General features: G+C 45.8%; 4 protein-coding genes across 5 annotated transcripts in view; all 4 read right to left on the minus strand.

Annotated features, from left to right (window-relative positions):
• Window positions 1–20,266, minus strand: part of LOC125954123 (CTTNBP2 N-terminal-like protein) — a 107,794-nt gene that overhangs the window by 28,305 nt on the left and 59,223 nt on the right. The gene's annotated exons all lie outside the window — the stretch shown is intronic.
• Window positions 1,070–5,426, minus strand: LOC125954127 (SCO-spondin-like). Its single transcript, XM_049684162.1, has 3 exons — window positions 4,663–5,426; window positions 2,795–3,060; window positions 1,070–2,728 (listed from the first exon to the last, which is right to left on the minus strand). Exons 1-3 carry the CDS (start codon window positions 4,703–4,705, stop codon window positions 1,262–1,264), a joined length of 1,776 nt encoding a protein of 591 aa, XP_049540119.1. The 5' UTR covers window positions 4,706–5,426; the 3' UTR covers window positions 1,070–1,261.
• LOC125954136 (synaptogyrin) lies at window positions 7,357–13,881 on the minus strand. 2 transcript variants are annotated; one of them, XM_049684181.1, is made up of 4 exons: window positions 13,404–13,881; window positions 11,024–11,258; window positions 10,586–10,915; window positions 7,357–10,500 (listed from the first exon to the last, which is right to left on the minus strand). In XM_049684181.1, exons 1-4 carry the CDS (start codon window positions 13,503–13,505, stop codon window positions 10,475–10,477), a joined length of 693 nt encoding a protein of 230 aa, XP_049540138.1. In that variant the 5' UTR covers window positions 13,506–13,881; the 3' UTR covers window positions 7,357–10,474. The 2 variants fall into 2 exon arrangements, with proteins under 2 accessions (XP_049540138.1, XP_049540139.1); XM_049684182.1 differs by having other exon boundaries at window positions 7,357–10,497; window positions 13,404–13,879.
• On the minus strand, window positions 15,125–16,344 carry LOC125954141 (uncharacterized). Its single transcript, XM_049684188.1, has 4 exons — window positions 15,909–16,344; window positions 15,649–15,786; window positions 15,390–15,522; window positions 15,125–15,317 (listed from the first exon to the last, which is right to left on the minus strand). The coding sequence occupies exons 1-4, from the start codon at window positions 15,997–15,999 to the stop codon at window positions 15,254–15,256; spliced, it is 426 nt and encodes a 141-aa protein (XP_049540145.1). The 5' UTR covers window positions 16,000–16,344; the 3' UTR covers window positions 15,125–15,253.

Here is a 20,266-nt window from a genome sequence, read left to right on the forward strand (position 1 = left end):
AAAAAGTGAAAACAAACAGTCACACAGAAGGTACTTGAAGTTTTAATACCAAAACATACATATATACTAAATACGGCTCTGCTTATTTAATCTTAATGTTTAATTTAATCTTCATTTAATCTGCTGTTTTGCATTGGACGTTCTATCTGTCTTAAGATGTCTTATGATCTGCGTGCAACAGCTCTTTACCATGTAATCGAATAACGATACGAGAAGGACATGTTGATCGGCAAATCGACGCTTCCGTATCTGTTATCTTCCTACTTCTACGTCCACGCGCTAACTTTCTTCTCCAGCGATGCTAGCGGTTTCTGTTCTCTTCCGTTGGTATGGAGTGATCTGTAAGCTGTTTAAGAATTCTAGAAATCTTTAGGAGGAGGTAAACTATGTGCAAGTAATAACTAGTGCTCATGCTAAACATCTACATTCTGTCAAAAAAGTACCGGGAATAGTCGATTTAAATCTGACTGGGCTTTTTTTCCTAGGTTAGTACAACTATCCTTAATTATTGTCCAAAACTTGAGCGGAATCAATCCGTTTGCTTACAGTCATTTTTTAAGCATGTCGTTGTCAGTAGTCAGTAGTGAGCGGATCACTAAAGTGGTTGTATGAAACGAGACATTGATCGCGATCAAGTATCGAAATTAAAACTTACCAGCTGAATTTTGAAACATACGCGGAATATAATCTTAAACTCATGGTTCTAAGCCTCTCTTATTGGTTCAAGTATAATATTTGATTTAAATTATTATATCAAATGACCAAAAATACTTACTTTTTTACTTAGCAGACACTATAAACAATGAGCGGTCTTGGCTTGTCACAGAAAATCATTTCACCGCTCACGATCGAGGGACGTCGCCGTCCATGTCGATAATCCAGGCATTTTGTAGTCAGTGATTCGGCCTCTGTGATTCTATGTATCCATCAGGCAGACCTAAGAACGTTCTACATTCAGGGTAGTTGTATTTCATAATATCAATTCATCTCGGATCACATTTATAAAACCAACCTGAAAAACCTGGCAAAAGCCTCAATATGGGATCATGATACCTAAAACACATTGATCGAAAGTTTGCTTATAATTATATTTATTTGCAACGTTTACAAGATAATGTTAGAACTTGTGTGCCCTAAAGGTCCTAATGATCGACGATTATTCGTTTGCGCAAATAGCTGCAACTGTTAAGCAATAGGGAGAAATAATGAATGCAAGAGAAATATCCGTCAGTTACGCCGTGCGACGCCATCCTTTGTCCGCTCACCACTCTCCGGGTATGCAGAATTTGAAGGTACACCCAGCATTCTTTCCATCGTCGTTGCAGACACAAGTGTTACACTGATACTTGAACGAGCTACGGGGTGTACAGGTGAACCCTGGTGTTCCTGGCGCAACATCTGACTGCGGTAATTCAGTGGTGGCGTCCCGTTTATAAACCGAGGATTTTTTTTCGTGCTGCTCGTTTGCAGGTTCGCACCATTTTCTTGTACAGGCCAGCACACCGGAACTAGAACACCGACATTTGTTACACCCATCGTCGCTCATTCTGACCTCTCCCGGGGTGCATGTCGGAGTTGGCAACAAGGGAGCTTCGCGCTTGAAGAACGCAGACGATCCTTCGCCCGCTGCCGGTGCACAAGCCATCCGAGTGCAGGCGTATTTTCCAGTATTCGTGCACGTGCACTGATTGCAACCATCCGTGGCCAGTTTCGTTTCTCCGGGAGTACATGCAGGCAGCTCCTGCGGTGATCGACGTTGGCGGCTCGATGAGGTGCCAGCTGCATTTGGCATGCACAGCTTCAGTGTACAGGCAGCGTATCCATCATTCGTGCAGAAGCAATCGTTACATCCATCGGCATCCTTAAAGCTAGATCCGGGAACACATTTCTGCGCAGGTGATTCTCGTCGGCGACGGCTGGATGGTTCACAATCCAACAGCGTACAAGCAGCGTGTCCATCATCCGTACAAAAGCACTCGTTGCATCCATCGGTGTCCTTAAAGGTAGATCCCGGAACGCATTCTTGCTTCGGAGGTGACGGAGCTTCCCGCTTGAAAAACGAAGACGATCCTTCACCAGCTGCCGGTGCACAAGCCATCCGTGTGCATGCAAGTCGGCCATCATCAGTACAGTGGCATTCATTACATCCATCGTCAGCCATTTTCGTTTGTCCAGGAACACAACCGCCCGTAGCAGGTGCCGAACGACGACGACGGTATGGAGCGGGATTCGGTTCACAGGCCATCAGTGTGCATGCGGCACGTCCATCATTCGAGCAGAAGCAATCGTTACATCCATCCTTGTCCTTAAAGGTACTTCCCGGGACACACCCGTCCTGCGCGGGTTGCACGTAAGGTTTAGGAGGTGACGCACGACGACGCCTGTAGGGGGCCGGATTTGGCAGACAGGCCTTCAGTGTACATGCGGGTTGTCCATTTTCCGTGCAGAAACAGTCATTACATCCATCGGCACTCTTGAAGCTTGTTCCCGGTGTACAGCTTTGCGGCTTACCCGTATCACGCTTGGTTCGCGACTCGCACGGTTTATCCGTGCACACAGCCTTACTATCGGGCGTGCAGATACACTCGCTACATCCATCGCTGCTCTCAAACGTCGTGCCCGGAGAGCATTCCTCCTGCTCCGGTGATCGCTTCTCCCGCGGAGGACACGCTTTTCGGGTGCAGAACCAACCGATACCATTGTTGGCACACCGGCAACGATTACAATCCTGCAATTGGAAAGAATCCCGGTTATTAGTCATCTTCATTTCGCCGCTGGACGCCATCGCACTTACCTTCATCTTGATTTCGTTCGGTGTGCACACTTGTCCGTTGGTGTGCTCGGCCACCTCTTCCTTCTCATCAGCGGAAGTGATCGATTCGGTAGTGCTGCTGCTGCTAGTAGCGTTATCGTTACGGGCGTACGGTTCATCCGCTACGACCGCCTCTACCGACGTACACATCTTTCGCGTACATGCCTTCAGCCCGTTCTCGCCACATCGGCAGGTGTTGCAGTCTTCCTTGAACGTCGTACCCGGCACACACTGCTCGGAGCACAGGGCTGCAAGAAGCACGCAAGAAGAGAATTACGGAGAAAGTGAGTGAGTGATCGATAGAAAAGGAAAACATCCGCTGCGTCTACATGTCTCGTCTCCTTATCTCTCACACACATACACACACACAGGCAGTGCTACTGGCTGGCTGAATAATGAAGCCTTGGCAGAAAATATTTGGTCTATTCCACGGGTCGCGTTAACAGCTGATAACGCCGAAACCGGACCGGTTATCAGCCAGCAATGCTAGGGGCCGAGAGACCATCGTGCAGCCAGAGCAACGAGCACGAGGCTGTCGCAGTCAACACCAACACGTTGTCACGGCGATCGCCGTCTCGAGGATCATGTTGCATGCGATGCGATTTCCACGCGATTCCACTCCGATCCGGTCACCGAGCGGTTCGTGCGGTCGTTCGAACCGCTCGTTGGCAATCAATTGAATCGACTTCCAGAGAATTGAATTAACCTTTTCTCCTGGAGGAGGCCCTTATGCGATGTCGATCGCTTTCCGACGTTCGCAATTCAACATGCTCGCTGCCGGATCGATGCCATCTCGCATCGGCACAAGCATGTCCAGCGCTGTTTATGTAAGAACGCCGATTAGGTTGCCATCATCTGGCATCCAAATTTTGGGGACAAATGGCTGGAACTTGCAGCCAGCGAACAGCGAGCAGCACCATTCACCGGTCGGTTTACCGTCATTTACAAAACGCAATTGGGCCCAAGCACCGCGATAGCGGTCAGGCCTTGCCCGGCCGGCCGGCCAACCGACCGTAGCCAAGCCCCAGGAGTTCAAGGTAGCACTGATAGGGGAAATCGAGACGAGACGGTTCGCGCGATTCGGTCAAAGTGAAATGGAAAGGAACGGTTGTGGTACGGTATGGTTGTGAGTTGCGCCGAAAATGAGGCAGAAGGAAGAGGATGATGGAACCGAACGGGAGAAACGGGAACGCCGCGCATCAGGCCGAACGAGATAGGCCACGCGAGGCATTGAAATCGCCGATCTGGTTGAGCTGGCGTCATCAGGATGGCGTCATCCTTAAATATGGTACCAGTGTTCGGATTTGGTTTAACATTAGACGTTAGCCGTTGGGACTCGCTCGCTCGATCCTTAAGGTTACCATTTCCGGGGTGATCTACAGCTAGGCAAGGACAGCTAACGCTGCTTATTGTGTAATGCGTGCATGCAAATGGCGCATCTCTGTACTGAAAAGCTACTATACGAAGTATCAAAAGATTAACCAATTGTATATCTTACATTTTTAAAGTGTGTGTATTCATACTTTACGAGTTTCTTTTTGTTATTAGCTCATCTTTCAAATGCAATCACTGCTTTATAATGGCTTATCAATTGCAATAGTAACCTTGGGATTGAAGAAGAATATAAACTACGTATACTACAAACCAGGAGGTTTCACAAGCTACAGCATGTGGCTATTTGTAAGCTTTGCAGTTGATAAGTAATTAGATATTGCTTCAAAATGCCAAAGTACCAAATACTAAACCTCTTATACTGGCGAAGCGACTTACAAAATGCTAATGAATTCAAAATTTTATGTGAAAACACCTTTGCTTTAACGTTCATGATTTATGTTGCCCACTTATCTTACCTCCAACAACCAGTGTTGCCACGATCAAAATGATCACCTTCATACTCGATCCGCTGCCACCGCTGGTTTGACGTACTACAATGATCGCGACAACTTAGATCGTCACCGAACACGTGCGAATCACAAACTACAATAAATTCGACTTATTACTGCCCCTCGGAATACTGAATCGTTTGTCAATATGCACCGTTCTGGTTCTTCTTCCCGTTTGACCTTCACGACACCTGTTTCATAAATTGCTCCGAGTTGAAATGATCGCACACGCCGTGCGTCGTTCTGGTTCTGGTCTCCGAGCGGCACACAATACACAGCAGCGTTCCCGTCCGACGCACACAACGTCTGATCGAGTTCTGGCTAATGAGATTCAAAATCAGAGCCGCGACGAGATGCACCAGGGTCCGGCTGATCGGTCTCCGGCTATCAGCAACACTTGCCTCGACTCGACGGCTCGTCGAACGATCGACGCTTTGGTATCACTTTCTTCACAACAGGCTAGCATCCGAGAAGAACGAACACAAGGCACGCACACGCTCGTTGGTTCCTTAATTTGACCGATCGGAAGTGTACGCGTGATTGACGCTCTATCACTGAGTAGCATCCACTAACACACTATTGCTCATCGGTTGTGTCCGTACTTCTATTGCAGCAAATTTGCTGTTTTGCTTTTAACTGTTCTCTAGTACGCTGGTGGCCAGTTCCACCACTTCGAAAGCGTGCCTACCGTCGATCGACTGCCGAAGCGATCTTCGCTTTCGCAGCCTGAATGTCCAACTGATTTGCCGATCGGTGCGGAATGGCTTATTTAAATACTTTATCAACTACCCCGGTCACGTCGTCGTCGTCGTCGTCGTGTAGAAGGGCTGGGGCCTGCCGCTGCCGCTGCCGCTTCCCCACACACGCACACAAACAGTCTCTCTATCTCACTCGCACCATCGTGTGGTACAGTGCGATCGCTTTAGGGATGCTGGAGATGATATTCTCGTGTATACCTCGCGCCGTGTGCGGCCGAACCAATACGCGCCAATCGGTAACGTTCGGGGCTGCTGTTGTTGCTGCTGCTGCCCGAGAACTGGTAAAACCGTCTCCACAGAAACAGCTGGTGCTGTTGTTGTTGTTGTTGTTGCCGTTGCCGTTGCCATAGCGAGTGGGATTTCCCCGTGTGCCGGTGAATCCACCGGGCGGCACCACTCCATTACGCAGATCGCAGCTAAAGCGGCGGAAATGTGGCCAGAAAAGTGCGTATGTGTGTTTTTACCCGTCGATCTATGGACATCAATGAAAGCACTTTTTTCTCTCTTTCCGTTGTGTACTTAACCGTTGTTCCGTGTCGCGTTGTTGACAAAACAAGGCCACCTACGGACACCCGGTTGCTACGATCCGGTGCGTCGTCGTCGTCATGGTGTTGGGTGTTAATAATCATTTCAGGCGTCAAACATCATCATTAACTCATCAGCGCGAGCGCTTTCGATCGGTGTATGATAGCCTTCCACACATGGTCGCAACAACAGCACGGCCCCAACACACGCGAGGCATGGGAGGGGTGTGGTACAGTCCACAAATCAGTTACTATTGTTTGCGATTGACAACAGGTTCCGCTTACTTAAACAAGCGCTGATCAACCGATTCTGTCACTCTCGGGCGGCGCTAAACGACAGCTGAATGCAGCCTTGCATTGGGGCGTGAAATGGAGTCGCATCATTTCAATTACCGAGCAAACGTTCAAAAACCAAACAGAACGACACGCAACTTGGTCGATAAGCTTTCTAGAATTAATACCGGATGTAGATATCTTTACCGCTGATCGATGATAAAGCTGCGACGCATAAGTACCCAAAAACAAACAAAACCCTCCTGCTCCTCCTTCTCCTCCTCGGTTTCGTTTCGTTTCTAGGAATCTCAACCTGCGACCTAGTGGCGGCCTGGAGTGAGACAAAGTTAACAAAAAAAAACTTTTAAGAAAAGGAAACGAAAACAAAACCAGACACAAACACACACACACTCGGATGAGTGAGTTGGATTTGTGTAAACATTTGCTTGTTTACTCTGGGAACCGTCTCGCCAATCAGGTGCGGATCTTCTGTCTTGAACGGTTTTGCGCACCGAAACTATCTCTCTGCCTTGGATCGCGGTGCTTTTCGAGGAGGGCCGGAAATCCCCCTGACGCCCAGAGGCCTCGGTGGGGGATGTCGAATTATCATAAGCACTTTAGCGGTCCGCCCGTGTTCCCGGAATCGTTGGCATAGATTACGGAGCGAGTGCATAGCACATCGTACCCCACCTCCCGTCGCTTTGTACTAAGTGCAAAGTGTGGAAAGCAGCACGATTGGCACTTCTGGCGCGAAAAATGACGCGCTCAGTGCTAGACGTCGACGCTGCTGGGAAGGGAAGGGATACAAAAAAACAGCTTAAGGGAAGAGGGCGAGGTCGATGCAATCAGTCTCGCTAAGTTAAACAATACATGTTTACCGGTTAGCGAGCAAAAGTTTATGATGGTTATGAGCGCCGCACGAGAATGGTCAACAGAGTTCAAGGTGTTCGCTCGTCGGTCTCGATCGGAGTTTTGGAGTGAAATCGATTGTTTTTTCCGAAAGGATGGCCGGAGGACCTTCTCAAAAACCTTGACTGAGTTATTCAACAGAGATCGATGATGACTTGATGATCGATGATGAGTTTGTTTGGTTTCTTTTTTTTTAAATATGTCACTATTTATTAACATAATATCCATATTCATTGCAACAAGACCTTACATTTTGCATCGGGGGTGTTTTTGTTTCTCGAAAATAAAGACCAATCACCGCGATCCAACGCAACGACTTGATGGATCGACCTTAGTTTGCGTTTGCATAAAATCGGAAAAATCTTTGACATTGAATTCTGTTCCGCAACATTCGGTAATGGCAATGCTCATTACCTTTGACTTTAAAGGTCTGCCTGTATTAGCATCATTTTGAGTAATCCTTAGAGGGCAGACTTTAAAGGAAGTTTCTGGTAAAGTGAACCAAAAGTGTACACATGTTGATGCGTTTGAATTGATTTGCGTTAACACCAAAAAAAATCTTCATCTCGCACGAAAAAAAAAACAATTAAATTCCAACGCAAACCAGTGCTGCCCGCGGGGAAGCTTTCCTCCCTGTTAAACTTTCACCATTGTCCGGCCAACTGTTTGGATATCGTACTATGGGTTTGTTGCTGTTTGTCGTTTGTTTTGTTGTTTGCCTTATTACTTTTCTTTGTTTCGTTTCGTTTATCTATTATGTCGATTCCTTACAGCTTTCTATGTACAACACGGCTTAGACACTTTGCAGTAACTGAACGAATGCACACCAGGTAAATAGAATTCGAACGTTCGCACCACGATGGTTCTTCTCGCGGGCGCCCAGATTGGTAACGGATTCTTATTTGTCAACGATTTTGCGCCCCTGCAAAAAACACGCCCAAGACCCTAGATACCGTCTCGTCGGCCGACCGTCATGACGAGGATCGTGGAAGCTAAGATACTGGGACATTCAAAGGGACGCTCGTGTATGGAATATCGTGTAGTTGCATATTAGTTGATAACATTATATTATAGTTTTACCGTTCCTATGCTTTGGTTGGTTGGTTTGAGTCTGCTTATTAGGCGCTACAGAAATCTAGGACCTTTGCTGTCGTCTATTCGCACGATGTGAACCAGCGAATGTTTTGCTTTCTGCTGGTGATAAGTGGTATGCTATGGTTTTGCTTCGTTACTCTGCCATAAATTAAGTCGTGTAATAAGCTAGGGACATTTTATCTAAAAAACAAAACGAAACATAAAAAACGGATCATTCTTCGTAGCACGCGTTCATCGATTGATGCGGAGGCCCTGCGGTTGAAAGAGTAAAGTCTTAACGGATTCTTATCCAGCTATCAAATGCTTGTTTTGTTTGTCATTTATTTCCATAATTTTGGTTTGATTTCATCCATGTTTCAACGTTTCCTTTTATATTTCAGCTACAGAACACACATTATTACGCTTATTTTCCTTTAGGTTGATTTTCGTCACTTGTCTCGGTTGTTTTTGGTTTTAACTTTCCTTTTGTCCCGCTTCCTCGGTTTCTGGTTGCTTCTTCGATCTTCGGTCCGTTATATATATATATCTCTTATCAATGCTTATTTCGTTTAGCGATGAGTTGCCCTGCTACCCTTCGATCCTTTCCCCATGCCTCTGCCATTGATTAGTATAAGAATACGCTCTCCGATCTCGAGTTAGGTTGATTCAAAGTGGCTGCACTAACAAACCGGGTACCGGGGGTTTTTCCCCCGCGCGTGGTGAGGGGAAGCGCACTCATATCCAAATCCAAACACTACAAAACATGATCGGGCGTCAGGGGCCACACGCCCTGGCCCGTACAACGATCACGATCTCGAACGCCAATCGCCTACGCTTACAATATGACTATGTTCAAATACGTTACAGTGTGTCTATGTGTCTTGTCTTGTTATACTGATCATGAAACTTGTCTTCATAAGATTTAACCACTTTTTTCCATTTTGTCCGAAGCAGAATATTGTAACCGCCTTCCCAGTGCAGTGCGTTCACGGGGAAAGGGAGGCGCAGTTTAGCTAACAAATATGAATATACTTTATCTGCTTACATCCCTAGTATGGGGCCTCTATACCCGGAATGGTATACCCATCTCAAACGCAACGGTCATATGAAGCCCTAGTACGCGCGTTTAGATTCCCGATCGAATGAAGGTGGGCAAGTGATTTGCTTCGATATGACTAGTACACTTTCTACTAACCGAAAACCAGACGTAACTCGTCGTCCATCATCGTCGTCCAATGACACTAGCTTGCTGAACGAAAACGATATACTATGGCATGGATAAAATCGAAATTAAACTAGCTTGGATGCTACACGCAAACAAATTACAATTTACCCCCCGTCTCACATTCGCCAGCCATTGTTACTGTTGCGGTGCATACAGAACGAAATAAATAACTTCATAAATATGTTACTAGTACAGCCACGAAATACAGCCGATCATAACGGTTTAGCAAGCCTTCTGGTTTTTGTTTTATATTAATCCATGCAGCCTTAAGGAGCGAACTGCATCCTTTATTATTGGAATCTCTCAGGCAAATAAAGGATTGCATGTTTAGTATCTTGTAATCAGGCTTAGGATCTCGTCGACTGGTCCTAGCTCGTGCTGCTCGTGCTTCTAGAAACACATCCTTCCGTTGAGCATTCATTTCTAAACTGAGATTCAATGGATATTGAGATTGGTTTTCCTCTGATTGAAACACCTAACGGCCCTCGACCAAACCAGATGCTGCTTTTAGTAGATTTGCCTATTACAAATTAAACCCGATAGTCGTGCCTGCAGAGTTGGTTTTGTAACCTCTGTACTCTCTGCTCTGCTTTGGTTTGGTTTTCAAAACTCAAACTGATTGCAAACGAATCATGAACGCAACGCGTTTGACGTCGACGGTAATACTCATACTTGATTTGTACATTTTAGTTTTTGGTAATCGGCTTCCATAAAACCTATTTTATCGTTGCCTGCAACAACAACGCTTTCGAAAGAGAGTTTTCTTCTTCTTCTTTTACTTATTCTTGGTTCTTCCTCTCCCTGTTCCCCTCCGTTTGACAAGCGTGTGAGCAGTATGGGAGCGCCCTTTTTTTTGGTTCTTGTTTGAGTTTGAGTGTCGTGGAAACCCCGTTGGCCACTTGCACGTAGCCCTTGATCTTGTCGCTGAAGTGGAATGCAGTGGTTCGTTAGAAAAATGATAACACCAATCATGCCCGCACCGCACGCTGAAGCTGACATGGCACGCGTGCTCCAATTTAGTATGTCGGCTGCGAGTAGTCTGCTGAAAGTAAAGCAGATAATTAGTATTCTGTCCGAAGTGGACCCTTCGCAGGTCCGCCGGCTGTCCGTTCGAACTTCAGTCGCACCTCGCTGCTGCTGTTGCTGCTGCTGCTGCTGTTGACCGGAAAATGGAGCCTCCTGGAACTGATCGTTATCGTTGGAGGCTGGGTAGGCCGAGTACTGCTGGGCGGCACTCGGATCCGACTCGTACGTCGACGAGAAGGACGGATCAACGCCCGCCTTGAAGCGCAGGAACGCAAAGTAGGCACAGCCGGCCCAGGTGAAAATCGAGAAGAACGAGAACACGATGGAAGCCTGCACATTGTTCACACCCTCACCGTTCGGTGGATCGTCCGCCTTGCCCCACTGATTGGTGAGATAGCAGAACCCGATGAAAAACAGGAACGACCAGAATGCTGCCGACCAGAAAGCGGATGGTTGCGGATGGAATGGAAGATTCAATAAAAGTTAATAGGTTTTTAAGTAATGGGCCCGCAGGTAGGACGGCCCGTTCGGCAGCTTACCGGAGAACCCGAGGTCAGCCAGCACGTAGTGCTTTCTCGTCTTCACCGAGGACATCTGCTCGAACAGATACTCGCCGGCGATGAAGCCCATGGAGGCAAGGAAGGCGATCACACCGATACCGACCGCATAGTTACAGGCATTGCCATCGCGATTAATTATGCAGTACTCCTTGCCATTCGACTCCTCTCGCCAACCCTCCGATGATATGCAACCGAACACGATGATCGCAAACAGCTGGAAGAGACAAAAGGGAAGAAGAAGGAGCATTAGTGGCATTCGCGGCAGAGGTGGATCATGATGGGTTGCAGTGTAATGAAAGGACCGGCACCAAGCCGGTGCTTCACGCCGGCATGGGCTTCACTTCGTTAGCATCCGCCGTTTGCAGACAGTTCAACGAAGGCCACCCAGATAAAGGGTGTCCTAGACCCCGTCCCGAAAACCTTCAGCTGGCCAGCAGGTGAGAAACACCTTCTGGAACCAACGGCAACTCTTAACAACCCATTCGCTGCAAACCGCACCCTTGGTGCTGGTGGTGAAGCTGGAGTGACTGACTAGCAGCAGCCAGCTCTAGTCAATCAATATTTCTCACACAAAAGAGACCCTTTACTTCGTCACGTTTATCCTCGTTCTTCCCCGAGTTCAGCTGGTTATTGGACACGTTCGCTAATCTAAATTGGTTCTCTATGATTCTTCGCATGTCGTGTTGCATCCGAAAAGTATGCAAGACCTTAAATTATAATCGAATTAATAACTTGCCGCTTTCCGTTGGTTGTATTATAAATTAATGCCTCAAGTTTTCAACATTCGATGAGGTGCTAATTTCCCTTTCAGCTAAGATTCCTTGACTAACGTTTGTCTCATAGTCTGATGTCAATTATGGTGCAATATAGATGGCAAATAGGAAGGGTCAAGAACTGCAGAATAAACAGCCTTCGGCACCGCTAAATCAACCACAAGACAAACTCTGTTATGCACCGGATCCGTATTTACAACTTTACCACTTGAGTAAGTCTTCCCGGCCATCCCATTACTTCATTCACCAGTCACAATGGAATGGAATCAATAAAACGCTCTTCATACGTTAGGCGCCATCACGAGTCGATGAGATGATGATGATGTTGGGGAGGCGGCAGAATATAGAGCTAGTAAATAGGAACGCTTACGCATCGCATCGTTCGTCGGTGGAGGTGTAGCGGATTGCCATCGACATCACCACCGTTCGTTCCGAATTGGTAGTATTAGACAGACCACCAGCACGAAATCGTACAGGAAACAGGCAAAGAAATAGCTCGATAGAATGAAATGGCAAAAGGCAGGGGGAAAAAAAGCGGAACTCGAAATGCCTTTCCAGCTCCATGCTCCATTGAGGGTTTTCGCGTGAATCCGCGCATTCCTTCCCCTTTCCCCTCTCCACTGCACTCCACTCCACTCCACAAGCTACTACTTAACCCTGGCGTCACCACATTTCTATTCACATTATTATGTCACAGAGTGACACACACTCTGCACGGGGCTTTGCAGGCCGTCATCGTATCGGATCGCAAAGTGCTGGTAACTTCGTGTTAAGATGATGTTGAAGTTCGACAACAGTACGACCGCATATATTACGTTACAGCAATGCAGTTGTATTTAAATGCACTGTGCGCTACAGTTGGAACATGACAGTGTTTTTTCCATTTTTCTCACTGTTATGTAAACATTGACCATTAATTGCTCATAAGCGAGCGTACGGAGCGTGACAGCCTCTCCAGGTTTGTAAAGTATGTTGGTAGTGGCAAGACCAGCAGCAAATCAATCTGTTATACCTTCAATTCTGAGAATGACATGAAATTTAAAAAAAAAAGAACATTTCCTAGTAGAAGGCGCATACTACTGCACCTACAGAGGCGTAATATTTGCATTCCATAGTGGGCCATGCTCCAGAGCAGCAGTTGGTGTTAGTCTTTCGGGGCTTGCTGTTCGATAAAATTTCCAATAAAATATCGCTCATCAGCATATACCACGGAATTCACACCAACAGGAAGGATACCCAGGAAGTATCCTTCCAAGCTTGTCGCCTCTCCGGCCCCGCGAAGGAAGAGAAGCAACCATAAGCAAGAGAGTGAGTGTCCGCGTGAGAGAAGTGAGAATCGTCGCGCCGACAGAGAGAGAAAGAGAGAAGATGGACGGAGCACTCAAAGGAAAATCGATTTTCGTCCTATCCCGATGGAAGGTCGTCAATGCAAATAGGAAATATCCTTTTTGTCATTTTATATCGCGCTGCTTTATATTACTCCGTAGCTCTTTGTTATGTGGATACCAACGCGAGCATTGAACGCTAAGATAAGAAACTGTCAACGGTTTAAAACGGTGCTAGGAACACCCATTGGTAGTACTAACCCAGCAAACGGCGCGTAAAATGACGATCGGTCGCTGCACGAACGCAATCGGATCGAAAGCACCACCCGCCTTGCCGCCACCGTACGCTCCACCGATATCCATTTCAATTAATGCTTTGCCCCGATTGATTTGCACTCCGAACGACGACGACGTCGACGACAACCAACGGACGCACACACGGTGTCACCACAAACGTACACGGACACACACCCAGTACACAAGCACACTCACACCCACGCGTGGCGTGTTAGTTGGTTCGCCCTTGAATTTTGAACACCTTGTCCCTATGGTCTGGTCTTTCTTTCTTTAAGACTCGATTAAGATGACCTTTTAGCTTCGCTATTTTAGCAAATGACAATTCCACCACCACCGATCGGACCACCGTGCGTACAGCAGTAGTAGCAGCTAGGTTTGCAGCTCTTCTGCGTGCTTGCTCACCCACAATCGGATCGAAACTCAATGCTCTGGCTTTTCAGCAGCGCTGGCCACCCCCGATTTGAGTGCGTGAAAAGTTCCCCCATTGCATTTTCCTGCTCAGAATTTTTCTACTATCTCCCACGTTCTCGCAACGGGGCTGTTCTCGCTCCTGCACGCGTCGTGTGCATTCGCAACGGCAGCACCCACTCCACCCCAAAAGAGCAAGCCACTATCACTCGCGCTCTCGCTTTCTCTCTGGCTCTGTTGTGGGTGATGATAATTTTAAGTGTTACACTCCGTTCGCTTTCTATAGCTGCATCCACATTTTTAGTGTAACTTTGAAATTGTCTTCGGGTTTTGTGATAATTATGAACAGAAAAAATCATAAGAATAGCCATTTGGATTAATTATGGTTTTGTGATTTCCGAGGGTATTTTCCTCGTCTTATGAACTGTCTACTTTCTATTTATTCATATAAGCACTACGTGGTGTGATTTGATAGATTAGAGAAAATATTGAAAAATTATAATAAATAGTGGGCTTTCTTGTACCCTCTATGGCTTGCAAAATCCTGCTGACACTTAAATTGCAACTTGGGTGCTTCAAGTTCACTTATTGCAATTGCAACATAAATTCGTATATACAAGATTCTTCGGATATTTCTTTTGCTATTTAGATTCAGATGTAGACTGCAAACTGGCGATTGAGGAAAATGACTTTTGAAGAAAAGTTATTTTGATTGACAAGAATACCAAACCTAGAAGTTGAATTGAAAAGAAAAAAGGCTTGGAAGTTTCGCTAAAAATGTGGGCGCGGTGAGAGTAGTAGATGATCTGGTAGAAGAACAATCAATCGAATGCAACAGTTTTGCGCATCGAAATAAATTGGTGCAATATTGGAGTCTTACTGAATAGCTACATAAACGTGTGACTTAAAAAACGTTCCATGTTATCGAAAACCCAGAGTAAGTTCATGAAGCTAAACGGAACTAAAATGACTGAACATAGCCTAATCCGAAACATATGGCATTCTAATTGAAATATAAACTGGTATGAAACTTTCATCATTTATTGCGATAAAGTAGTAGCAGTAGTAGTACATATTTGACGTTTTCTTTTAAAAGGTTTTTGAAAATTTAAATGTTAAATCATGTGTTTCATTCATACGATACAAAGAAATGTTGCAGGAAGAATATGATAGCTTGTCAAACGTGTTCAATTATTTGTCCAAGAGTAGCTGGAGTGACGAGTGGGTTGAATAGATGGATTACTTTGAGTACAGTTTTAATGAAAAACATCCATTTCGTAAACAGAATATAAAATGTATTATTCCAATAAATCACATTTAGATTCTAGGCACAACTTTCTGCACTTTGCCTTGGCTAGAGCTAGACGGATCCCAATTTTAAGAAAGAAAGCATCCTAGAGAAACTCCTAGTTCTCTTTAGTCGGTAGGGGTGCCGTGGTGTTCTCCACCGGCGAGCATGCAACAGCAAATCTGAAAGATCGATGAAGAAGCATTTTGTGAACAAAAGCTACGACATTATCCTTAAAGTAAGCGTATACTTACGGCTGTTGCATGCCAAAGAAACCTCCGAAGGATCCATTATTTTTCTTGAAGTTGTGCGGCGAATAGCGATTGTACAGACCCCAAATGCTGTTCATCAGCTTGCCATTATATTTGACCGGCGTCAGGTCGAGAGCTTAGGGTGGGAGTGCGAGAAGAGAACGAGGAACGGCGCGATTAGTGATAACCCCTCACCCTGATAGGGACGCTCGACGTCCCATGCTACATGCCAGCGCAAACGTCATGTGCTGTGGAAACTTACTACTCTTGTTTAAGTATCTCGGACCTTGCTTGTCCCCGCCTAGGCGAGCGACGGTGAGATCCTTTTCGTGCTGTCCTGCTTGGCGGATCTTGTGTACGGCGAACGCTGACTGTGGTAGACACGCCATTTTGCCGCAATCTACAAGCAATGGAAAGCAATGAAGCAGGAAGTGTAGCAAGACAGATAACGTAATCGTCGCTCTCCCCGTGAGCCATCGTGGGCTATTGGAGTTCAGAATTTGCGCTGGTGTCGATTCGTACCTTCACAAACGTTAAATAACAAGTTCGCCAAATTGAGTGAACTGGAACAACGGATCAAACTCGCACTACCAATCAGTTGCACATGCACCATTCAATTCCCGGGTGCTATAGAAGCAGTAAGCACCGCGGCGGCAGGTACCGTAAGCTAGTCCTTAATTCACGTGTTTTCGCACGACGTTACTATCGTGGGCGATGGTTTCACGAAAGAAACAAATGCACCACGTGTCACAAGATCGAGGTTTTTTGGTATTAATCACAGATAATGTCCACGTTTCGATTGATTCTTCCGAAGAAATCACGATCTTTGGTATGGTTACACCAACATATTCACTTCTATGCAGAACACCAGCAAGCACAATACCGTACAATAAGGATGATGCTTCCAGCGGAGTACAGAATCCAAGAATTATTCACTTCGGTCGCAACGATCGATAGACCAACAACGACTGGAAAGCTGAACATGGTCCGGGGCAGCTTTTATGATCGATCGTACCGAACCAACACACGCTCAGCATTTTAACACTCGCTAGTGTGCGGAGCGCATCCGATGTTATCACTTGAACGATCCCGCACGTAGCCCATCAGAGGTTATCGAGGTCTACAGATGCCCGGACTCTGTCTATAGACTGTACGAAGGTTCCTACAAGTCCATCAGCGCAACGCATTGTACTCGGTCTTATCAACCAGGCGCAGGACGTTGGTTGTAGGCATGTTTATTCTTCTAGGCTGCCATCCATCGTTGGTAGACGTAACATTTTCGAGAACATTTCGAAGATGGTAAGCCAACATTACACTACACTCTGCTAGCAGTTGATCTGCTGGCGATCTGCTGTGCTGCATGGTGAATACAAACGCTATTTTTTTAAGTTGAATGCCATTTATTTAATATTCATAGTACAGAGGCTCCATACAATACAATCCATATGATTATTTACTACAACCCTATGTCAATGTACGTAGGCACTGTCTGGCTGCCCTTTCATTGCCATTGCTAATACAAACATTGGCTGCTGGAGTTCGTTCATAGGGTTTACACACCAGGTTTTGCAGGGTTCTCCCTTGGAGTTCGATCCCTGCACGCAGTGCCTGTACAGAAATAAGCGATAACCTCGGCTTCAACTTTCCGGCAAAACAAATTCCATAAAAAGCATAATAGGCTGATACTGGCTATTCGATCACCGTCGGGTATGTACACGGTCTATAACCGGTCACTACTGGTTTAAGTGTCCAAGGTTTCGGGGTTTGCCAAAATAACTGTAGCCATCCTACGTGACGAAAAACAGTCAACCATGTTACCAGCTAGCGTGTGGTAGGGTTCGTGTTCGTGGGCTAGGCTACCACCAAGGGTCACACACAAATCGATCGAGAACCGCACATAGTACCAAGCGCTGATAATGGAGTTTTTGTGCGCTTAGAACAATCGTGCCCCGAGGAGATCATGGTTCTAGTTGCTAACTGATAACGATGACCCGTTTCCCGCTTTGGAAGGAAAACAAGCATAGCGTGCACATGTTTTGTACGAGCATTCGATGGATAAGGTAAGGGTCAATTTAATTTGATTTGCTTAACACATTTTCAGCACGAACGTAGATAGATTGTAAAACTATCTTTGACTTAAATAGGAGGATTACAGAATTCAAATAGGATAAAGCAATTCATAATGCATATTTACTTGGTTTTGAAGTAGGCTACTTGGAGAACTATAACTGTATTAGCTAAAGCATCATTATTTCGGTTAAAGTTTCGCACATTCAAATGCCCGAGAAACCAAATTGAGCGCTTTTCCCGAGAAACCAAATTGAGCGCTTTTGAAAAAAAAAAATCTTGTACAATGTCGAACATCACAAAAAAGCTCTGATGTTCGACTTTGTAGTAGTTTGACATGTGGCTTCGGAGTGGTGAGAGCTCGGCTTTGTACAAGTTGACCCATGAATATAAACGTAAACGGATGAACTTCTGGAGAGCTTTTAAAAGGCGTGGCCAAAAGTATTCTTAAAAACGAAAAAAAAATGGCGATTGCCGCCATTTCGGATCGACGATCTTCTGTCTGTCTCATTCCCTCCCCGTTCTAGCTCGCTCTGTCGTCATCGTCGAAGGTCGTGGTCGAGATTTGTCGGTACCCCGCAAACCATGGAATTCACGATTTCGTATGCTCACTGTAGGAGTGAGCGCGACGTCCGATGAAACAGCGCTATACGAAAGCGCCATTTGCAGATTTGTGTGTGAGCGCGAACGAGATGGCTGATGAGACGGCAATACTTTCGGCCGCGTTTATCGGCGCCATCATGATTCCGCTTGAAACGCGCCCAACTTTGTTCGAATCTGGATGCGACACCGTGATTTGATTTACCTTTTTTGGCACAATTACCGCGATTTTCGACAATAAAAGTGCATCAAATGGTCGTACGATAATGGTAGACCTTGTCGCGAATTAATTTGATCTGCTTTTCAGTCAACTTTAGCCGTTTTATCTATTGCACCACAGCTGTTCGCATTCAATGAAACAGCCGCAAGAACATGCATTTTTCCATGTGTCTAGCCTCATTCCTTCGTCAAAAAGGATTGCATGATGTACATTTACAAATCAACAACATTTTTCCTGATTATCCGAGTACATTTACCTGCAACAATTTGCCACAAAACGGCGAGCAACAGAGCTGTTTTGTTTAACACAAAAGAGACGGGAATGATGATCCGTTTCTTCGCACTGTTTGCCACGGCTGTAACGAAGCAGATCATCATCGATGCACCTGCCAGGATATGAAAACGGCGTTAGAAAAGATCTGCCCTGGAAGAGCTAGGCAGTGATGAAAACGCATCGCGATCTCCGCCCACGACAGCAAGAAAAGACGCGCTCGTTTCTTGCGTGGACGAGAGTTGGGAAAGGGGCGAAGATGTTCGTCTTCACAACATTTGAAACGGTTAAGAGTGGAGTGGGAAAATGGCTAAAACAATGGATGTTTTTGCTTGCTTGTGCAGTTGCCCAATCAGAAGAGAACAACAAAACAGCAGCAGAACAATCGGCAACAGCATCCGGTGCCAAGCAAGAAACGCAGAATGCAGAACAAAGGACAACAATCAGCGCAGGATGTCCGAACAATGGGAGGAGGAGGGGTTTGTAGCGAGGAGAGCGTGTGCACCAAGGTGTTTACTACGCGTTGATGATAGCCACCGAAAAGGGCGTTGTCGATGAAAACATGCTCAAGAATGACGGAGTTTTGCGCTCAAACCGCTGTGTGTTAATGTGGCATATTCCTGGGAAAACCAACTATAGGTTGTTGCTATATCCTACGTTAGCTCGTCTATCTTTGCTGCGCAAGAAAGATGCATACGAAGTGCATCAATCCAGACGCACATTGCGCATAGCGATTGGCCAAAAGTTGCGTTGATTTGTAACCACCGTTTTATGGTGCAATTGATCTGCACAATGTTCCTGTTGTGCGTGATGATCGTGTGCGCGGTTTCCAATACGTATATTGATGCGTGACACCTTTTTTTGACACATAATGTTTGTTTTTCAGTAAAATCAATGTGAATCATGATGATCATTCGAAGGCATGTTTGTGGCATTGTGAACAATTCAAAATGTATGAACTTTTTGTCACAACGCACGGTCTCGATTTCACGTATTGATGTAGCGTTTATGAACGGATGATCATCAGCAAAGTAGTTAGTTCAGTGTGTTGCGTGTTAGAAATTTCCATCCCCAATCCTATCATCTCCTTAACATCATTCCACTTCATAGTCATTCATTCATCAACATTCATACACAACGCAGACAAACATATCGACAAATCACGACCTACGACAATGACGACAGAGTGAGCTAGAACGGGGAGGGAATGAGACGGACAGAAGATCGTCGATCAGAAATGGCGGCGGTCGCCATTTCTTTTTTGTTTTTGAAGAAAATTTTTGGCCACGCCTTAAAAGTTCTCAGAAGTTCATGCGTTTACGTTTAGTTTCATGGGTTCAAAGTTAGCGCAAACTCGAACTCTCGTTAGTTCAAACTCCCATGTCAAGATAATGCAAACTCGAACATCAGAGCTTTTCTGTGGTGTTCGAGTTTGCATTAACTTTTTTTTTTTTAAATCACTCTATTTGGTTACCCGGGTTGGTTACCCGGGCACTCAATTTGGTTACCCGGGAAATCACTCAATTTGGTTACCCGGGCACTCAATTTGGTTACCCGGGAATCACTCAATTTGATTAACTAAAACGTGGTTTAGTTTAAAAATTTAGTTTAATCTCAAATATCACAGAAAAGCGCTGATGTTCGAGATTAAACAAACTTTTTTTTTTCAAATCACTCAATTTGGTTTCCGGGGTCATTTCGCTTGGTGAGAAAACTCTCTTCC

This window comes from Anopheles darlingi, chromosome 3 (assembly GCF_943734745.1).
Source record: "Anopheles darlingi chromosome 3, idAnoDarlMG_H_01, whole genome shotgun sequence".
In the NCBI taxonomy this organism is placed as follows: domain Eukaryota; kingdom Metazoa; phylum Arthropoda; class Insecta; order Diptera; family Culicidae; genus Anopheles; species Anopheles darlingi.

Excerpts from the sequence above, each read along its gene's own strand:
- LOC125954127 (XM_049684162.1), bottom strand. The coding sequence starts at position 4,705 with ATGAAGGTGATCATTTTGATCGTGGCAACACTGGTTGTTGGAG. Across the intron at positions 3,061-4,662 it reads GGCAACACTGGTTGTTGGAG|CCCTGTGCTCCGAGCAGTGT; the intron begins GTAAGATAAGTG and ends TGCTTCTTGCAG. Across the intron at positions 2,729-2,794 it reads CGAACGAAATCAAGATGAAG|GATTGTAATCGTTGCCGGTG; the intron begins GTAAGTGCGATG and ends TTCCAATTGCAG.
- LOC125954136 (XM_049684181.1), bottom strand. The coding sequence starts at position 13,505 with ATGGATATCGGTGGAGCGTACGGTGGCGGCAAGGCGGGTGGTGCTTTC. Across the intron at positions 11,259-13,403 it reads TTTTACGCGCCGTTTGCTGG|CTGTTTGCGATCATCGTGTT; the intron begins GTTAGTACTACC and ends TGTCTCTTCCAG. Across the intron at positions 10,501-10,585 it reads GCAGCAACAGCAGCAGCGAG|CAGACTACTCGCAGCCGACA; the intron begins GTGCGACTGAAG and ends CTTTACTTTCAG.
- LOC125954141 (XM_049684188.1), bottom strand. The coding sequence starts at position 15,999 with ATGGTGCATGTGCAACTGATTGGTAGTGCGAGTTTGATCCGTTGTTCC. Across the intron at positions 15,523-15,648 it reads GAGATACTTAAACAAGAGTA|CTCTCGACCTGACGCCGGTC; the intron begins GTAAGTTTCCAC and ends TCCCACCCTAAG. Across the intron at positions 15,318-15,389 it reads TTCTTTGGCATGCAACAGCC|ATTTGCTGTTGCATGCTCGC; the intron begins GTAAGTATACGC and ends TCGATCTTTCAG.